This window comes from Podarcis muralis, chromosome 11 (assembly GCF_964188315.1).
Source record: "Podarcis muralis chromosome 11, rPodMur119.hap1.1, whole genome shotgun sequence".
NCBI classification, from domain to species: domain Eukaryota; kingdom Metazoa; phylum Chordata; class Lepidosauria; order Squamata; family Lacertidae; genus Podarcis; species Podarcis muralis.
In genome coordinates, this window is record NC_135665.1 from 56,356,599 (window position 1) to 56,372,759 (window position 16,161).

Below are 16,161 nucleotides of genomic sequence, written 5' to 3' on the forward strand. Positions count from 1 at the left end.
TTTTCGCAGAGTATAAATGTAAAAATATTTCTCTCTCTCTCTCTCTCTCTCTCTCTCTCTCTCTCCGTTTTATGTGTTCTAATCTATAGCACTTTATGAACGGTGCCTGGGCGCCTTCTTCGTTTCACGCCCGCCTGTGCAATTCCTTCCCGCTCCCTTAACTGTCGAACTCGCGTTTGCGGCGTCTTCTCGCGAGACCCGGAAGCGGCAGGAAGGCTTCCCAGAATCCTTCGCCCTTCCTTTTCCCCGGCGGTAGCTGTGGCTGTAAGGTGAGTTTGATGGCGGCAGCTTTGGGCCTTGGCTGGTATCCGCCGCCGCGGGCCTCCATCCCGGCACGGGCCCCCAGAAGCCCTCCTTAGATGGAGAAGGGAGGCGAATAGCTGTTCGCCCGCCACAGTATTTCCGTTCTTTGGGGCGGGGAAGATTGAAATTCGGGCGCCCGGAGAAGTCCGGGTAGGGGCGGTAGGGGAAAAAAATGGCCTCTGCAAGCGGCTGGGGATTCTGAAAACCCCGGATGTGGAAGCCCTGCCTTTGGAAATGCAAGTGGGTCGTGGGAGAAACAGATGGGGAGGGAATCAGTTTTATAGGTTTTCTGCAAGTAGGCCTCGTATTTTTGGCTCATCCTTGGGTGGGTTAAGTGGGAAGGCAAGATAAACTCAGGGGTTTAAAAATGAGAATTTCATAAGTTGTGTGCCTTTGTTTCTCAATTTGATACTTTTACATGGTCTTGTATGCACTGCGGCTTTTGGTGCATTGTGACTTGCTGTTATTTTTTATTGATTATAGCTTACTGTAATTGCTACGGGTGATTTTCTGCTTTATTATTTGCTTTGTGTACTGTTGTATTCCAAGGGGTTATTGAATACGACTTTATATGATGCAAGTTGTTTAACGTTATGGCTTTTTTTGGATCGGATGGTTACAAGGTGCGTGGATTCTGCTGTAGACATTGCTGTTTCTTCAGCTTGTAAACTGCCTTGAGTATAGTAATGTAGAAAGGCAATATACAAATTAAAAGTGAAATGAAAGTTGGGATTCTCCTCTTTGCCGGCCTGAAAGAAAAAAAGGAGCAAGTGTTGCAGATTCATAGGGGAACCACTCCCCCCCCCCCCCGTGTTTGGGAGGCCACATGGTTGCTTCAAATATGGATGGGCATGTTTTTGAAGGGGTGGTACTGTGGGCTTCTGAAATGCAGCAGGGCCTTTTGCAGTGCAGTCCAGGAACACCATACTTATGTGTAATTTGTCACTGCTTTTGGTGGTGGAGGAAGGCAGCGGAGGGTTATTATTATTTGGGCTACCAGGAGAAAGGATTGCAAGCCATCAAGTGTTGTGATTTATTGTGCATTTGTTATGTATGTACTTGAAATGGGGCACAATCACTCTTACAGGGCAATAGTATCTCCTTACCTTCTAATGGCACATTATCTTATTTTAATTACACTATAGGGTGGCAAATAGCAAGGGGGGAATGAACCTTGAATATGTATGTATTGCAAAAAGGTGGTTAAGTGGTACATAGTTCGAAAATATTGTTGTAAAAATGGAGGCTGCACTGATGACTATCTTAGGACACCTTTGGATTAAATTATGAAAATAATCACATTCTTCTGAGCAGCTTTTTTCTAAACAGCAATTTGGAGAGTGTGTGTAATTTATGGCTACAATACTGAAAGATATATTCGTTCCCCCCTCCCCCTCTAGGTAAGCTCTGAAAATGGTCCGCTACTCACTTGATCCGGAGAACCCCACAAAATGTAAGTATTTTTCTTATGGTACGTGTCTCATACTTCAGTGATTACCAAAACTTTCAGAATTATCATTTTTTATCCCTTCTCCCCACAGCATGCAAGTCAAGGGGGTCCAACCTTCGTGTTCATTTTAAGGTATGTGAAATCTTACTTTGACCCCCCCCCCAAAAAAAAAAAAAAAAAAACAAGGAGTGGGTGTGGAGTGGACCACACTGTAATTTGATGGAAGCAGAATTCATAGATTATGGTGCTTAATCACAAGATCGTCACATCAGATTTTCTAAACATCACCTGGCCATATACACTTTATTGTAAAGCTTGTTGTGCTGCACAAAACAAGTTGTCATTCTCTACCTAACATCCCACTTTCAAGAATTGGTGGTAATGGGGACTGTCCTGGCTGCTGTGTTGCCTAGGTACTCAAACTAGCAAGCCACCCTTCCTGGTTCAAAACTGGTGAGGAACAGGGGAATAATAGGCACAGGGTCCTAGTGACTACAATTTTGGGGTAGGCTGCCAAGGCTAGTCAAATCTCTCTCTCTCTGATTTTTAACTGAGTTTTAAACAGAACAGTAAAGTGCTAATAAATCCTGAAACAACAACAAGGCAGCACAAGATTATATAATATATATCAGAAGAATGAAGAGATTACACTTGGTATAGACTCTGTCTTGCGTTGCCTTGGTCAGTAGGTAGAAGGCAGTTCACTTTTGTCAGCTTTCTGCAATGTCAAATCTTGCAAAGAGGAGAGCATGATGTTACATTAGAATTTTTTTCTGGAGTTCTGTAACACACACAAACACCCAGCAAATGAATTTCCCATGATATATAATGTCATAAATAATATCCAGATAGCTCTTTTAAATAAATCTTGTCTTGATCAGATGGCCTGTTAAGAACATCTGAACAATTAGTACGAAATTCTGATACCATCAAAGGGGATTGATGTTTGTTTCAGGGGTGGTGAAATCAATGTAACTGCAGTGATGACCAACTTAGGACACCTTTGGATTCATAATGAAAACAACTAAGTGGCTCTGAGCAGTTACTTCCATAGTTAAGCTAGAGTTACTATACAAGTGCAGACTCTTATTATACAAACAGTGGCTTGGGGCTATGTCTTAAGTAAATGGCACCATAGTTACAGCCTACATACATAATGGGAAAATAACCAATAATGCAATTGTCATTTTACCCCTTTAGAACACACGTGAGACTGCCCAGGCTATCAAGGGTATGCACATCCGAAAAGCTACCAAGTACTTGAAGGATGTGACCCTAAAGAAGCAGTGTGTTCCCTTCCGTCGTTACAATGGTGGCGTTGGCAGATGTGCCCAGGTATGGATGGATTTGGAGAAAACTGTTAGCAATTTGAGGAAAACTTTTTGAAAGGCAGTAATTTCATTCAGTAGCGTTTGAGGATATCTGTTGTACAAAGAATATCTTGAACATGAAGGCTGGTGAATATTGATGAACATGCGTGGGGAAGTTCATGTGTTAAAAAACTGAAGCCACAATGAGCTGCGAAGAAGTTTGTCAATGACCAGAAAGCGTGTTCTGTACTTGGTACACAGGGACTACATTGTCCCTCTGCTTCAGCATATCAATTTCGCAGTAACTGGATTGCTAACGGTCACTATGCAAGTCCTTTTGGGGGGCAGAAACTGGAAAATTCTAGGAAAATGGATGTGATACATTACTTGGTGTTTATTGAATCCTTGTTTTTCAGTTTGCTATGGGGAATTACATACGAGTGCCTTCAAGTTGTTGGATAGAATCACGTTCTCTTATGCTTGCCTGTGGTTGCTGTGATGACTTTCTTAGGACACCTTTGGATTAACCGTGAAAAGAACGTTTGATTCTGAGCAGCCTTCAAAGCAAATCATGTTTAGCATTTTTCTTCAAAAGTATACTCATACTGAACTCTCATCTTGCAGGCCAAGCAGTGGGGCTGGACACAGGGGCGTTGGCCAAAAAAGAGTGCCGAGTTCCTCCTGCACATGCTTAAAAATGCTGAGAGCAATGCTGAGCTCAAGGTAAAATTTCATGCAGCTTGTCATGTTGGGTTAAGTTTCAGTTCTAGTAAAGGTAAAGGGACCCCTGACCACCAAGTCCAGTCGTGACAGACTCTGGGGTTGTGGCGCTCATCTCGCTTTATTGGCTGAGGGAGCCGGCGTACAGCTTCCGGGTCATGTGGCCAGCATGACTAAGCCACTTCTGGTGAACCAGAGCAGTGCACGGAAACGCCGTTTACCTTCCCGCAGGAGTGGTACTTATTTATCTACTTGCACTTTGACGTGCTTTCAAACTGCTAGGTTGGCAGGAGCAGCGACCGAGCAACGGGAGCTCACCCTGTCGCGGGGATTCGAACCGCCAACCTTCTGATCAGCAAGTCCTAGACTGTGGTTTAACTCACAGTGCCACTCGCGTCCCTTATCAGTTCTAGTAGTAATCCAAATTTTGAAAAGCAAAAACACACCTTTGGTTCAGTGGAGTTGGTATTGAGGATATGAAGTAGTATTTGGTAAGAGACTTGGGATTTACAGGTGGATTGTTGAAGGCAAAAGAGGGTTCTTGGGTACAGTGTAATGTAACAGACTTTGGTGGCAGTGATGACTATCTTAGGACACCTTTGGAATAACCATGAAACAAACACAAGATTCTGAGCCACTGTAATTACTGGTATTGCTAGTTGACTTTTCAGGTGTGGTTTAGGAAAGTTAGTGATTCACTTTGAACTAGGTAAACCTATTTTGTTATGGGGTTGTGATGAGAACTTTTTATTTCCCCCCACCCGCAGGGTCTGGATGTAGACTCTCTGGTAATTGAGCACATTCAGGTTAACAAAGCTCCCAAAATGCGCAGGCGAACTTACAGGGCTCATGGTCGCATTAACCCCTACATGAGTTCTCCTTGCCACATTGAGATGATCCTCACAGAGAAGGAGCAAATTGTCCCTAAGCCAGAAGAGGAAGTTGCTCAAAAGAAGAAGGTATGAACTTTTAAAATAAATAAATGTCTACTCAACTGTACAGATAACCAAAATGACACCAAAATAACTAGAACTTGATTTTAATTTTGGGAATGTAATTTAAAGAGGGGAAACTGTTTAAAGAAGTGATCAGGGCTGTCCTATACATGTTAACTCAGATGTGTTCAGAGGTATAATTTGTGTTTTAGAGTTGCCCTCCAATGGTAATTAGGTCAGTTATTTCAAAGCTGTATTTAATACTATTTTCTGCAAGTATTTACAAAAGAAAATTCTTGTAGTCAGCAAAACTTTATGTGAAAGTCTGTACAGTGATTGCAAATATTGTAAACTGCTATGGAGGATTTAACACAGAAACGAAAAACAGCATATAAGTCTCTTAAATTTAGCTTCTATGTTTATTTTAACTTATTGTCTACCTGTCTGTGGGGCTTGAACATAATTATGAAGTCTGTAATGGAAAATGAATGATAGAAGTGTCTTTAATTTTAATGGTCAAGTCAGAGGTAGCCAGTGTTTATGTCTTCCAATTTTTTTGGACTCCCAGCTCCTATCAGCCCCAGCCAGCATGGAGAATTGTCTGATGATGGGAGTTGTAGTCCAAAACATCTGGAAGACACAGTGTTTGCTATTGGCTATCTCTAGCATAAGTAGTTGCCCCAAATACTGAGCTTTACCAGTGGAAATAATGGTCTGTTATTTGCTTTCTGGTAATTCTTCCTGGAGCTGTGCTTGGTAATAGATAAATACATTGCAGTGATTCTTACATACAATAATCTCTGGAGTTAAGTTCTGGAAAATATACTGTGTGGTAAATGTGTTTTCTAATTGGTTTCAGCATTTAGTGAATGTTTTTGGTCAAGTGATACTGATTTCTTTTGTTTTCTCCCCAGATCTCTCAAAAGAAACTGAAGAAGCAGAAACTGATGGCTCGGGAATAAACATCTATTCAGTTCACAAATAAAAAACAAAATTTTAAGTTAACCGCACAAGTTTTTTTATTTATTGTTTTTATCTGCAAATTTAACAAGCAGGAATATTATTTTCCTTTATTATATTTTAATAATTAGGATTATGATAAAACCCCACCACCACCTCACATTAAGGATACAATAACCACCAATACATCCATCTAAAGTTAAGCGTGCAGGTTAATGTAAACCCTCCAGATGTCCTGTGATGGGATGATGAGCTGCTTGTGCGTAAAATCCTAGTCCCTCAGAGTTTGGTCAAATCCGCAAACCTCTGCCTACGACGGAGCCCCTCAAGCATGGCTCCGTCAGTCGCTAGCAGAATCCGAAAGTGGGCGCCTACGGAATCTCTTCCAGCATAAAAGCTCCTTAACGGAAACACGTCTTCTGGACTCTCAGCGCGACAGTTTCCGGCGAGGAGTGGGTGTCCCTATAGGAGGTCTTGAAACCTCCCCACTGTTTTCGCTGGAAGTGTCTCTGAGCCATCCCTCCAACTCACTTTCCCTTGGAGCTCCTTCTCTCCCCCTGCTGGTTCCCTCCTCAGCTGCTAAGTCTCTCTCAACCTCATTGAGCCCTTCCACCTCCTGTCCTTCCGATGGCAGTTCCCTGACATGTCCAAATAGGTATATTTTGCTTGAAAAATACTGAGCGGAGTGATTATTATCAATGGCTTCTCTGTCACATAATATATGTTATTTCTCCCATTTGTTCATTAAACCTGGGTTGAAAGTCAAGCATGGCTGCTTGCTGTGTTTAGAAACTGAATACAGTTTCATTTTGTCCTTGTTCTTTGCCCATCATCATCATAGCCACAAATGAACACTTTTGGTAGTATTGATTCAGTCAGTTAATTATTTGCATGACATACACGGAAAATGTGACTATAAGAAGAGGAGTTGATATACACAAATGGCTTGTTTAAAAAATGAAAGTAAGACAGACTGCTGGTTGTGAAAAAGTGCTGTGTGTTGCTAATGTTTTAAGTTAATAAAAGTTTCACTTAAATTTCTTTAGGACGAAGCCCTAAATGATTACTCCTTTCAATAAGTTACCCTAACCTGAAAGGCTCAGAAATTATCAAAATTTATATAGCACCATAGGGAGGTGCAGGTAAACTGAAAAAATAAAATTGGTTTCAGTTATGGCTCTGTAGTCTTGATTAAAGACTTAAGTTTGCAATCGGCTCTAACAAGCAGCACAATCCTACACACGCCACCAGCCCAATAACCAGTTTGGGGGATTTTAGGTTGTGGCTTGAGCTGCCTTGAACCAGCATGCTAACAGGGGGGAAGAGTTGATTATGTAAAAGGCAAAGAACAAGCAGTAGGCATGTTATTTAGGGAAAGGGGTAAAGTTACATTGCATCTTAAGCTTGCTTTATACACTGAGCCCATTGATGGGGCATGGTGTAATATATACACACCACCAAAATTGTGAATAAAATGCACCCAGCTGATGAAAGTGTAGAAAGTATCTCCTTTCTCCCCTCTGTGCCCCCCATTAATAAGGAACAGTTACACTTACACTTACTCCAGGTTTTTTGCTTTTTAGTGACTTAGGTTGGGTTTTGAGGGAAGTTAGGGATGTGGCAGTTGGAAGGTACCCCCACAGTGTTTTTTTAATTAAAAAGTTCTGAATTTTCATTTGACTTTTGTGTCTACAACTCATTGAATAGGTTACGTAATTTGTTCCTTACATAAGCTCCAAGCCTCTTTAATAATGTATCACAAGTGCTCTTTATTTTCCATTTTGCACCAAAGCTGCATCTGCCCTTGTACCATGTATTTCCCAGCCTTTCTCCATGACCCGGAAAGCTGAATTTCTGCAACAGCTCTGTTTAAAATAATCTGAAAATAGCTGGTTTGTGATTATATAAAAGCTACTAGGAGCAATGGCTTCCAATATAAAAACATACAGTGAAGAGCATGCATATTTCACATACCGTGTCTCTTAAGGACAGGAACTTTAAAGAAAGGCTATCCTAATACACAGGTGAACCGCCCTGAGACCTGAGGGTATAGAGCAGTATATAAATTCAATAATGTGCCTATGAAAAACTGCATGTCTTTAATGTTGACATGACAGGCAGAAATTCAATGCATGAAATATTTCCCATTGTTACCGTTTTGTAATGAGAAGCTGCATTGGTTGATCTCTGTTTTGCAACTCAAAAAATGACAGTATCATGCCCGAAAACATCTGATCCTATAGCAGCTTAAAGATAGATTCAGTGATGTGGCTCATTAGATTTTGAACAGAGCTCTGTTCTGTAGCATGCCAACCAATACAACAGCTCTGCTGGAAGAAGTATTGTCATTACTAAGGCAGATTTTATACAAATACAGTCATTCTTTGGGATTGCAGAATTACCTTATTATGAAATTTATATACTGCCCATCATCTGAGGACCACAGGGTGCTTTACAGTAAAAAACAAAATGCATATGCATACTAAACTAAACAATATCCCTGTCCCACCCCCCACCCCACAGCTTAAAAGGCCGTGGATTGTTTAATTAGCCAAAGGCCTGGGAGAAGAGGAATGATACTTAAAACTACAAACTCTAAATATCTGGCTGTGCTTTCGGAAATAAAAATGACTTCAGCAAGTGCAGAAACACAGTGAAGCTGCCTGCCTGATATTAAGAGGCAGGGAATTCCAAAGTATCAGTGCTGCCCCAATACCACTGACCAAGGCCCTTCTCCCGCCAGCAATTGTGTTGCGACGTCTTTCATCGACTGCATGCCTGCAAGGGAAACTCAACAGAATGCGTTGCAGTAATCTAGCCCTAATGCATGCTTCCTCAACCTCGGCCCTCCAGATGTTTTGGGACTACAACTCCCATGATCCCTAGCTAGTGGGACCAGTGGTCAGGGATGATGGGAACTGTAGTCTCAAAACATGGAGGGCCGAGGTTGAGGAAGCCTGCCCTAATGCAAGAAGAAGAGGAGTTTGGATTTGATATCCCGCCTTTCACTCCCTTTAAGGAGTCTCAAAGCGGCTAACATTCTCCTTTCCCTTCCTCCCCCACAACAAAGACTCTGTGAGGTGAGTGAGGCTGAGGGACTTCAAAGAAGTGTGACTGGCCCAAGGTCACCCAGCAGCAGCATGTGGAGCGGGGAAGCGAACCCGGTTCCCCAGATTACGAGACTACCGCTCTTAACCACTGCACCACACTGGCTCTCCAAGGAGCGAGCCCATGATGTGCTGCAGCCAGGCTTTGCCCATGGAGTTTTCTTGGCAGGGATACTGGAGTGGCTTGCCGGTTCCTGCTCCAGGTGGATCACGTTAGGTCAAAACTCTCCACTATGACCTGTCCATCTTGGGTGGCCCTGCACGGCATAGGTCATAGCTTCTCTGAGTTATTCAAGCCCCTTCGCCACGGCAAGGCAGTGATCCATGAAGGGGCGGGGGGGGGGGGGAACAGAGACATCACCTTGCCAACAAAGGTCCGTATAGTTAAAGCTATGGTTTTCCCAGTAGTGATGTATGGAAGTGAGAGCTGGACCATAAAGAAGGCTGATTGCCAAAGAATTGATGCTTTTGAATAATGGTGCTGGAGGAAACTCTTGAGAGTCCCATGGACTGCAAGAAGATCAAATGCATCCATTCTTAAGGAAATCAGCCCTGAGTGCTCACTGGAAGGACAGATCCTGAAGCTGAGGCTCCAATACTTTGGCCACCTCATGAGAAGAGAAGACTCCCTGGAAAAGACCCTGATGTTGGGAAAGATGGAGGGCACAAGGAGAAGGGGATGACAGAGGACAAGATGGTAGGATAGTGTTTTCGAAGCTACCAGCATGAGTTTGACCAAACTGCGGGAGGCAGTGGAAGACAGAAGTGCCTGGCGTGCTCTGGTCCATGGGGTAACGAAGAGTTGGACACGACTAAACGACTAAACAACAACAAAGCCAGGCTTTCCTGGCCCACAGAACGTGTTGCAGTAGTAATCCAACCAGCAATACAGTGGTACCTCAGGTTACATATGCTTCAGGTTACAGACTCCACTAACCCAGAAATAGTGCTTCAGGTTAAGAACTTTGCTTCAGTATGAGAACAGAAATCGTGCTCCTCCGGCGCGGCAGCAGCAGGAGGCCCCATTAGCTAAAGTGGTGCTTCAGGTTAAGAACAGTTTCAGGTTAAGAATGGCCCTCCGGAACGAATTAAGTACTTAACCTGAGGTACCACTGTATAAGGAGAGGGAGGGGGCGGGGCTTCGCGGAGAAATGGGGCTTCGGTCACACCCCGCGCTGCCTCTAGTGTCATGGCCTCCTCGGTGGAACGTAAGGAGGGAGCGCACGACGTCAGCGCGCCACGTGCTCTTCCATTGGAGCTTGCTGAGTGACGTCGCGTTCCTTTCCCGGAAGTGAAGAGCTCCCTCGGCCGGCACTCAGTTGGACGTTGGAGATCCGCGCAGGTAGGTCGGTTCGATGTCGGCGCTGGACGCGGCTCTCGCGGGCGGGCAAGGCGGGGAGGAGGCGGCCGCTGGTTTTTCCCTTTCCTGCCTTCCTCTCCTTGCTTCCTTCTCCTCCCTTAAAAGTCCCCGTTTTCTTAAATCGAAAACAAGTGGCTTATTTGCATATGCTAATTCACTTATTGATTTTTAATTGGTTGCTTTCAATCGAGTGAGGCCGTCGTTTCCTTTCTCTATAAGGACAGGCTTTCTATTTTTTATTTAAAGAAGAAAGCAGCGGTAAGAAAAATACAGCGCCAGTGTTGGTTTTTAAACGACCCCCTTCTGTGAAAATACTTGATTTCACAAAATGGTTTGCGAAAAAGGTAAAACAAGAAAAATCCAGGGGAAATTCGCAGACCGCCTTTGAAAAACAAAGGTTAAAACACCGAAACATTAAAAAAATCAACTCAGCTGTCTAAGCATCTGGGTAGGCTTGTCAAAACAAGAACGTTTTCAGCATAAAAAAAAAAGTGCAGGTAGGGAAAAATGTGTTTATTTGCAGTACCTGAGTACTGTACAATAACTGCATCCTCTGGGCTTTAAACCATAGGACTTACAAGGCGTGTTTTCGTTTTTATGCAAGCAGGCAAATAGTGCTAAGAGAAACAGATGATTAAAAAATTGTCATTTGTGTGTTTTGGCAGATCTGTCCCCAGTCCTGTAAACTAACTTCAGGGTCTTCTGCCTCCACTAAAGTAAAAGCTGTACCTGTGTGTTTGTTTAAGCTTTGAGTTATAAACGTAATAGGTATGTTCTTGGCTGATTTGTCTCTTGTTTATGGATAGCTTCACTAATTCAGGCCTCAGTGTCAGTACCCTATTTGAAAGCGAGTCCCTTTGAACAAATTGGGACTTAATTTAGAACAAGCAACATGCATTGAAGGTCATTCTTCTTAACTAAATAAAACAGATATGTCCTAACAGCAAAATCCTAACCTCACTTACCTGGGAGTAAGCCCCATTTAATTCAGTGGGATTTTTAAAATATGTGATTTTTGTATCATTAGCGAAAACCTGTGGGCAGATCAAACCTACTGAGGTAGGGTGGGGGTTTAGGAAGAATATTTGTTGGAGGAAGCACACCAAATCTAGATTGCTGCTGGGCTTTTTCCTTCCGGAAAACTCGTGATTGGTAAAAAAGTGCAAAGTAGTATTCTGCGGAGTGAACACTTAACCCAAAAGGGCAGAGGGTCTCCCAGAACCCAGCTTCTTGCCCCATTTGGAGAGCAACACCTGTTTGCTTCACTCTAGGAACAGTATTTTTGCTTTATCAATAATATATTATTGTAATTTAGACTATTGGTTTGGAGTTGCCAGCTCTATGAGACAACTTAATGGTAAGCTGCCTGCTAGATGAGCCAACTACTTGCTGTGCCTTCTCTCAGACCTTTTCCTGCTAACTCCTCATTTAATTTGTCCTGAAAAGTTTGCTTTCACAGTAACAAGTTCTGAAATTTCCCTGAGTCTACTGAGCAGGAAATCCTGTTTAAAATCCTATGAGATGGATAGACTGTGCTTAACCCTAGTCCTTCTCATTTTGGCCGTCTACCTGATCCAGTTCTGCAGCTGGTCCAGTGGACATCTCAGTGACATCATTGCACAGATCCATCAAAGCTTTCTTTTTGGTTAGCTAATCATTTGCACCATTCCCCCCAGTAGACCCTTCCTCCTTCCCTCCAGCTCATCCCTGAGAGCACCACATTGCAATACTAGGGCCAATTGCTTAGAAAAACAAAACTTTATGGTATCTGGGAGTGTTGGTATAGCTTATAGCTTACTTAGAGAACCTGTGTGGTGTAGTGGTTAAGAGCGGTGGACTCGTAATCTGGTGAACCGGGTTCGCTTCCCCGCTCCTCCACATGCAGCTGCTGGGTGACCTTGGGCTAGTCACACTTCTCTGAAGTCTCTCAGCCCCACTCACCTCACAGAGTGTTTGTTGTGGGGGAGGAAGGGAAAGGAGAATGTTAGCCGCTTTGAGACTCCTTCAGGTAGTGATAAAGCAGGATATCAAATCCAAACTCTTCTCTTCTTCTTATGTAGCCGCACTCACATCAGTTCTTGCTGATTGTCTGTTAAGAATAGTAGGCAGAAAGAGGTTTTGGTGTGTTGCTGTTCATTTTGCAGCAGCTGGATTTTTCAGAATTGCCTTACAGATAACTCCCAAAATTTCTAGTGTCCCAGCTGCTTTTGTCATTTAAGGCTGTAACTGTTTTCCTATCCAAACTGAGACTGACATGTAACTTGAAGGACTGTTCAAGGTACTGTTCTGAATTAGATTTACACTGTCCAATTGGTACAGCATATATATTGATTTGCACACACTCCCAGATCCATTTATTTTCATACGAAAAAAAAGCCCTGTGTTTTGCTTTCCTATTTGTTCCCCACCGTTCTTTACTGCCTGCTAACAAAACCGAACTGCCGGGAAAAGAGAAAGCAGTATTTACGGACTCGTCGTTCCATGCCAAATTGTGTTGATTGTGCAGTTCTGTACTTTGTTTGTTTGCTTGGAAGTATGTCCCACTGAGTTGAGTGTGCACAGGACTGAATGTGCACAGAACTGGAGTTTTAAGCTCCTCGCAAGGTGCAGAGGCCACTGAATATGTTTCCCAATTGCTAATTTTTTTCCCCTTCTGTGTTTAAGCCTTCCAGCACATTTCTGCCGCAGGACCTGAAAAGAACAATGGTGTGCATTCCCTGTATAGTCATTCCCGTTCTGCTGTGGGTCTATAAAAGGTTCCTTGAGCCGTATCTGTATCCCATCATCTCACCTTTCATCAAGCGCATTTGGCCAAAGAGAGCAGTGCAGGAAACAGCAAAGAAAGACCAAAAAGGCAGTGCTGAAAATAGGCGTGAGTTGTACGACTCCATGGATGATTCTAAAGTAAGCATTGGCAAAACTCTGTATATGTGTTGTGTGTGTACACCATATGAAGGACAAGTTGATCATGTGGTTCTGCTAGTTGAAAGCATTTCTAGGACACCAGTTTCTAGGATGCTTCATTCTAGATTGTACAGCAGAAACAGCTGCTGATCTGTTTTCCGTACCACAGCTGTAGTCATGCATTCCCTGGAGAGAACTTCTGTGTCCCAGAACAGTAATGGAAAGTAAATATACCATTCATTTTGAAGTTAAAACTTGCTGTCTCGGTCAAAATTAAAAACTTGTAGCCTCAAAGGTTCTAATGTCTGAACATGTAAACAGGTAAAGGACCCCTGACAGTTAAGTCCAGTTGCGAACGACTCTGGGGTTGCGGGACTCATCTCGGTTTACTGGCCGAGGGAGCCAATGTTTGTCCGCAGACAGTTTTTCCGGGTCATGTGGCCAGCATGACTAAGCCGCTTCTGGGGAAACCAGAGCAGCGCACGGAAAGGCCATTTACCTTCCCGCTGGAGCGGTACCTATTTATCTACTTGCACTTTGACGTGCTTTTGAACTGCTAGGTTGGCAGGAGCAGGGACTGAGCAACGGGAGCACACCCCGTCGCAGGGATTCGAACCGCCGACCTTCCGATCGGCAAGCCCTAGGCTCAGTGGCTTTAGACCACAGCGCCACCCGCGTCCCTCTGAACATGTATTTAAATGTATTTTCTCTCTGTGTGTGTTTCAGACTGAAAGCAACGGCATCGTAAATGGATTTGCTGAAAGTGGTCCACCAGGGGTTTCTGAGAAAAAGACTGATTAAGTAAGCTTGTGCTGTGGGATCGTGGTTGCTTTAGGAAAATGAGCTGATGATGCTGTTCCCACCTGGAAATTTAATTGCACTTTTTTTCTGAAAGGAAACTTGGAATCTGCATACACACAGGCAGACACCTAGGAAAATTTAGGATGCTATTTTCTTTGTAGCTGAAAAAGATTTAACATGTTGTCTTGCTCTGCCTGACATTCTCAGTACAGGAGAACCTTTTCCAATGCAGTGCAGTTTATGGTGTTAGCATTTTAGGCTCCAGTTTTTTACACTGCTGTGTAACTGTCAAAATTGTGACTTGTTTCAAAGAACTTCCTGGAACTCAACTTCCACACAACTTCTTATATGCTTGTCTTTAAAAAGCTAAATGACCTAGGTATTATAGTTGAAGAGAACAGCACTGTAAATACTCAAGACACTAATAATAAATATTAATAGCTGTTAATTCACTTTTTCTAAACCCAACCCTGCAAAACTATGCATTGTTTGGCATTCCTCCTGATATTGCAGATATGATGAAGCAAACTTTGTGTGAGTAGACACGATCATAGGGGCGGTAGCCCTGTTATGGGAAATATAATCGTATTCTCTGCCATTAATTAAGACCAGGCAATTTGCCCTTATTTCTGAAGGTGGAAAAAGAATGTTTTTCTTAAAATAATAACAATATAAAAATAGATCTGTGTGCAAACTGCTGTATTTTGGTTGGCAACGTTGACATTGGATTCAGAATTACTCTAAATAAAATCTAAAGGTTTTGCTTTTACAACTGAAGGCTGGCATTCTTATTAAGACATGTTTTCTATGCTCGTGGATCTAATTTTGCCCTTCTTAGAGTTGTGTGAATGGGAGATCGGGGACTTAATGACCCAAGTCAAGAGAACCAAAGAGTCGCATTGCAACTACACTGCACCATAAAAATAAAAACGGAAATAGTTATATTACTGGGGGGTGGCAAGGGGCAGGCAAGATGGGCTTTAGATGACTTCTCCTTAAGTGGCTCCTGCAAAAGGCCATATGGGTGTTCCTCTTGAGTCTGGTTGACGTGGGCTCAAATCCTAATTCAGCCCTGAATCCATAAATCAGGGTTGAGTAACCTTTGTCCTGCCATATGTTGTTGGACTGAAATTCCCATCATACCTGACCATTGGCCATGTTTGGTAGAGCTGATGGGAGCCGTGGTCCAACAACATCTGGAGCAACATAGGTTTCCCATCCCTGCTGTAATGGGTAAGGTTGGCATCAGCAGAGAAACAGTACCGTATGTTCACTGTTGCTGATTTCCTCCACGATGCAGAGTTGTCCAAGAGGGTGTTAGCTGTGTTCTGGAGCCTGTATTTGTGTTACGTGAAATAATAGCAGTGCTAGAATAGTCCTGGGCATGGACTTGAGAGGGGTTTTTAGAACATGTTCCAGATTCCTCTGCAGCGTGTAGAAACTTCTCAGCAGACTGAAGTGGAAAGGGGGTACTCTAATCTGTATTTCGCTCCCTGTGTTGGGTATTAAGGAGATGAGGATTGAAGCCCTTTGCCCAGTAAGGAGGTAATAGTGTATTCAGTTTTTGCACGAGTCAATAGGTTCAGAATTGCAGTCTTAAATTCTGCAAGTAAAGACCTTCCTTTCTCTTTTGGTAAAGTAAAATTTGTTTCCTTTATGCAACCAAATTAAGCCCTCAATTTAGGTTACTGAAAAGGTTAGGAGGGACAGTATTGGGACTAAATTACACAGCTCTGGCTGGACAGTTCTTTCAACCTGTATTTATGTGATTTGCTGTAAGCACAAATGACAGTTCAGTAGGCCCTTCTAATAGGGGATGAGAGGTGGCAGGCAAAATAGCCGTGTGAGAGTTTGATAACTTGTCACATGCACAGTATAGCCCAAGCTAAAATTGAAAAAGTGTTTGGTCTCATACAGGGGTTGAGTAAAATGGAACTCTGAGACCCAGGAAGGAATGAGAAGGTCTTCAGAGTATATGCGCAAGTCAAAGATGTTCTAACATAATTCCACATAGCTTCCATACTGGAGAAGGAGGTGGGCTTTTGGGGGGTGTATGTGTGTGTTGAATCAGCCTCTGAAGGTGGCAACTGGACCTCTGAAGCATCTGTAAGCTCAGATTGTGAAGTGGGGAGCCTTCCAACAAAAAGTTCTTCCATGAAGTGAGATCATATTGGATCCAAGTAACAACCAGGGTGAAGGGGAGAGATCAAAGGCCTGTGTGGAAATGAAAGGAAGGCCTGAGCTTTCCCAGTGCCTGGAGTAGCAAGTGCAGGTCTCATTTAAATCTCCATTCAGACCACGATCTGGATAC

The 16,161-nt window shown here is 43.1% G+C and overlaps 2 protein-coding genes and 4 non-coding genes across 7 annotated transcripts; all 6 read left to right on the forward strand.

Moving 5' to 3' along the window:
- Positions 1–200: 200 nt before the first annotated feature.
- RPL17 (ribosomal protein L17) lies at positions 201–5,723 on the forward strand. Of its 2 annotated transcripts, none has more exons than XM_028748999.2 (7): positions 201–269; positions 1,704–1,756; positions 1,845–1,885; positions 2,954–3,088; positions 3,688–3,786; positions 4,551–4,742; positions 5,633–5,723. In XM_028748999.2, exons 2-7 carry the CDS (start codon positions 1,717–1,719, stop codon positions 5,678–5,680), a joined length of 555 nt encoding a protein of 184 aa, XP_028604832.1. In that variant the 5' UTR covers positions 201–269; positions 1,704–1,716; the 3' UTR covers positions 5,681–5,723. The 2 variants fall into 2 exon arrangements, with proteins under 2 accessions (XP_028604832.1, XP_028604833.1); XM_028749000.2 differs by having other exon boundaries at positions 241–264.
- On the forward strand, positions 1,550–1,618 carry LOC114606941 (small nucleolar RNA SNORD58). The gene has a single exon (XR_003709015.2). It is a non-coding gene; the product is annotated as a small nucleolar RNA SNORD58 (small nucleolar RNA).
- LOC114606940 (small nucleolar RNA SNORD58) lies at positions 2,729–2,796 on the forward strand. Its single transcript, XR_003709014.1, has one exon. It is a non-coding gene; the product is annotated as a small nucleolar RNA SNORD58 (small nucleolar RNA).
- Positions 3,554–3,620, forward strand: LOC114606939 (small nucleolar RNA SNORD58). The gene has a single exon (XR_003709013.2). It is a non-coding gene; the product is annotated as a small nucleolar RNA SNORD58 (small nucleolar RNA).
- Positions 4,355–4,421, forward strand: LOC114606938 (small nucleolar RNA SNORD58). The gene has a single exon (XR_003709012.2). It is a non-coding gene; the product is annotated as a small nucleolar RNA SNORD58 (small nucleolar RNA).
- A 4,295-nt stretch (positions 5,724–10,018) lies between the features above and the next one.
- C11H18orf32 (chromosome 11 C18orf32 homolog) lies at positions 10,019–14,663 on the forward strand. Its single transcript, XM_028749001.2, has 3 exons — positions 10,019–10,127; positions 12,810–13,049; positions 13,776–14,663. Exons 2-3 carry the CDS (start codon positions 12,849–12,851, stop codon positions 13,848–13,850), a joined length of 276 nt encoding a protein of 91 aa, XP_028604834.1. The 5' UTR covers positions 10,019–10,127; positions 12,810–12,848; the 3' UTR covers positions 13,851–14,663.
- The last annotated feature ends 1,498 nt before the right edge of the window (positions 14,664–16,161 follow it).